At 44.0% G+C, this 3,552-nt stretch overlaps 1 protein-coding gene across 1 annotated transcript; it reads right to left on the bottom strand.

Moving 5' to 3' along the window:
• Positions 1 to 474: 474 nt before the first annotated feature.
• On the bottom strand, positions 475 to 2,207 carry LOC109150287. The gene is made up of 6 exons (XM_019298182.1): positions 1,711 to 2,207; positions 1,374 to 1,567; positions 1,167 to 1,285; positions 906 to 1,041; positions 716 to 819; positions 475 to 651 (listed from the first exon to the last, which is right to left on the bottom strand). Exons 1-6 carry the CDS (start codon positions 2,205 to 2,207, stop codon positions 475 to 477), a joined length of 1,227 nt encoding a protein of 408 aa, XP_019153727.1.
• Between the last annotated feature and the right edge of the window lie 1,345 nt (positions 2,208 to 3,552).

Raw genomic sequence — 3,552 nt, 5'->3', positions numbered from 1 at the left:
GTCCTTCCTCCCACTCTATTATCAAGTTTGCAATTTCATGTTTAATTGTAGGGAGCTGCCAATCCGCACTGTTCCACACCAAAGCATTACAGTGCTTCCAAATTGTCCAGCACACTGCCGCACACTTCTTCAGAATGTTAAATCAGGCACTTCTAGCAATCTGAGAACCAAGAAACAAAACCTTCATCAGTCACTAACTGCAGATGAGGCACATAGTCCCACAGAGGTTGAACCTGTGTACACTCAACAAATAAATGGCATAGAGTCTCCGGCTGTTGCTTACAAAGATGGCAATCCGTATCAACATCCATTTTCTCGAAGCTAATGCTACCATTGTAGGTAAGACACCATGCATGCATCTCCATAAAAAGTTTAGAACCTTAGGGGGGATTTTGAGTCTCCACAGATCCTTCCATGCAAAGTTAGTATTCACACCAACCTCAGTTATAGTAGAGATCAGCTTATAGCCGTGCTTCACTTGATACTGGCCTTTGAGATCATTTTTCCAGTTCCAGCTATCACTATAACTGGAGCTACCGGAATTTTGCGGATCAAATCAATGTCCCGATCCTCAAAGCATGTTGCTAACTTCTGCACGTCCCAGTCCTTAGTCACAGGATCGATCAGCTCGCTAACAGTCATGCCATGGTTCTGGTTCAAACATGGGAGTGGATAAACGGATCGTCAACATCAGGCAACCAAGGTGTTTCCATACCAAGGTATCTTCGCCATTCCCGATACGTTTAACACAGCCAGTCGATAGAATATCCTTGCCTGCTAAAATAGAGCGCCAAACGTAGCTAGGACTAGAGCCAATTTCTGCATCCAAAAATTCAGTTCGAGGTAATAACGAGCTTTAAAAATGCGAGCTGCTAAAGATGTTGGAGTCGTAAGAAGGCGCCAACCTTGTTTGGCTAACAGCGCAAGGTTGAATTCATTTAGCTGCTTAAATCCCATTCCACCATCAGTTTTGGGAGTACACATTCTTTGCCATGCCATCCATCGTATTCCACCACCTTCATTACCTTGCTCCCACCAATACTGGTTCATAATACGCTTTATATGCTCACAGAAAGTTAATGGCAGATAGTAAATACCCATAGTGTATGTCGGCAAGGCTTGGGCGACGCTCTTGATAAGAACCTCCTTCCGGCACGGGATAGAACCTTTTTATGCCATCCAGCAAGGCGATGCCTCAGCTTGGTCTCCAGATAAGCGATCACCTCCTTCCTGTTTCGACCAATCCCCAATGGCAATCCTAAATACTTGCCAAGATTCTCCACGGCTATGATATTAAGGGCAGTAATGACTGCACTCTTGTGTTCAGCGGATGTATTAGGACTAAAGATAGCGCATGATTTGCTGCAGTTAACCGCTTTGGCCAGACATTGCCTCATATGCCGTGAGGCATCCTTTCACACTAATAGCCTCAGAAGATGTTGCTTTGAAAAAGAGGAGGCTGTCGTCGGCGAAGAAAAGATGAGACACTCCGGGAGCACCACGCGCCACCACACACGGGGAAATCTCTCGATTATGAACTGCCTTCCCCAATAAGTACCCAACCCTTCTGCACAAAAGATGAATAAGTATGGTGATAAAGGGTCACCTTGACGTAGACCTCGGGATGGTAGGATGTGATCAGTTTGATGGCCATTTAAACCCACCCTATAGCGCACGGTTGTGACACATTTCATAACAATTTCAACCCACTGGTCTGCAAAGCCCATATGTAACATAATCTGCCTTAGAAAACCCCATTCCATCTTATCATAAGCTTTGGCCATATCAAGCTTCAGTGCACACCAACCAGTGTTTCCTTGTCTTTTCCGGTGTAAGTAGTGAATAACCTCCGAGGCAATAAATACATTATCGGTTATAAGCCGGCCATGCAAGAAAGCACTCTGTTCGGCAGATATAACCCCATTCAGGACTTCTTTGAGTCTATTAGCCAACATTTTTGATAATATCTTATAGGTCACATTGCAGAGCGCAATTGGTCGGAGATCCCCCATATAGACTGGTGTGGACTTCTTAGGAATCAAAGTTACATGAGCATCGTTCATCCCCGTAGGCCAATTCTGTCCATTTAAATAACCAAGAATAAACCGAGCCACATCATCCCCTATCTCGCTCCAAAAATGTTGAAAAAAAGCGGGACTAAAACCATCTGGTCCTGGATTTATCAGGGGCCATAGAAAAAAGGGCATCCTTGACGTCTTCCAACGAAAAGGGTCTTAAGAGCTGCTCGTTATCGTTGGGCGAAATTCTGTTAACGAGACCATCCAAAGGTGAGCAGTCTGTTTCTCCTCTCGTAGTAAAAATATCAGTATAGTAATCATTGACCAGTCCCAACAGAGCATTCCCTTCAAGCCAGTCTCCATTTCAGTTTTTAGTCTAGCAATATTGTTCTTCCTTTTCCGTGCGGATGCGTAGAGATGGAAGTACTTAGTGTTTCTATCTCCACTAGATAACCAAAATTGCTTTGCCCTTTGTCGCCAAATAATGTTCTGCTGATCATACAAGCCATTCAATTTGATATTCATTTCCCCGAACAATGTTAATCCATGGCTATCACGTCTCTCACGAAGAAGATTTAAGCTCCATTGCAGTTGACTTATTTCCTTATCAATACACTGCACTAGACTGCCTCCCCAAAGTTTCAGTGAGGCACCACAGTGATCTAAACGGCCAGGTAGAACATCACCAATTGTAGCATTCCAAGCGTTTAGAACCACATCTTTACAACCAGAATCTTGGAGCCAAGCATTTTCAAACATAAAATTCCTTCTTTGCGCCCCATCCTAGGGCCCTCAAGTTCCACAAAATCGCAGTATGATCGGATGTCAAAACCTCATAGTTACGAACCTCTGCCCGATCAAACATAACCCTCCAGTCCGCTCCTGCTACAGCCCTATCAAGCTTTTCCTCCACCTAGTGCTCTGTCCCCTGTCCACGTTCCCAAGTGAACTGTCTCCCTTTCAAACCCAGGTCAAAGAGTCGACAATCATCTAAGGCACGAGTAAAAACATCTATCAAGGCAGTGGGATGCGGGGTTGGCCGCGTTTCTCATTTGGGGACAAAATATCATTGAAATCCCCCGCACCAACCAAGGGAGATCAGACTTACGGCTAAAAACGCAAAAGATCCCAGGAGCGTTGATGATCTCTCTCTCTCCGGGAAACCATAGAAACCCGTCAACCTCCAAGCATTGCTGCCAGGCAGCCGTACTTGAACGTCGATGTGGTTTTTTGAAAAACTAATAAGGTTTGCCACGTTTTTATATCTCCAGAGAAGAGCAAGTCCTCCACCACGCCCCCCTCCATCCACGTAAAAAAGACCTTCAAAATTCAGTTTGGTGAACATTTGTATTCCATGAACATTGTTCCTGTCAATGACCCATTCCTTCTACAGAGGGAATAGCTATTACTGGCCTCTCCCTGATATTAACCTATCTCTAAACTCTTAGGAATAGTTTTTTTTATTATATTTTTTTATTTTCTTTTTACCCTTTTTTAACCTAAACTTTTATGCTTATTTCTCTCTCTTTCTCTA

Source organism: Ipomoea nil, unplaced genomic scaffold (genome assembly GCF_001879475.1).
Source record: "Ipomoea nil cultivar Tokyo-kokei standard unplaced genomic scaffold, Asagao_1.1 scaffold2254, whole genome shotgun sequence".
NCBI lineage: Eukaryota > Viridiplantae > Streptophyta > Magnoliopsida > Solanales > Convolvulaceae > Ipomoea > Ipomoea nil.
The sequence above is the reverse complement of the archived record's forward strand: the minus strand, read 5'-3'. Positions and strand labels throughout refer to the sequence as shown.

Bases quoted from the DNA above. Each gene is read 5' to 3' on its own strand.
- LOC109150287 (XM_019298182.1), bottom strand. From the start codon at position 2,207: ATGCCCTTTTTTCTATGGCCCCTGATAAATCCAGGACCAGATGGTTTT. The intron at 1,286-1,373 runs GTTAACTGCAGC...TTAATATCATAG, and splicing joins GGCAATGTCTGGCCAAAGCG to CCGTGGAGAATCTTGGCAAG. The intron at 820-905 runs GTTGGCGCCTTC...TTTTGGATGCAG, and splicing joins TGCGCTGTTAGCCAAACAAG to AAATTGGCTCTAGTCCTAGC.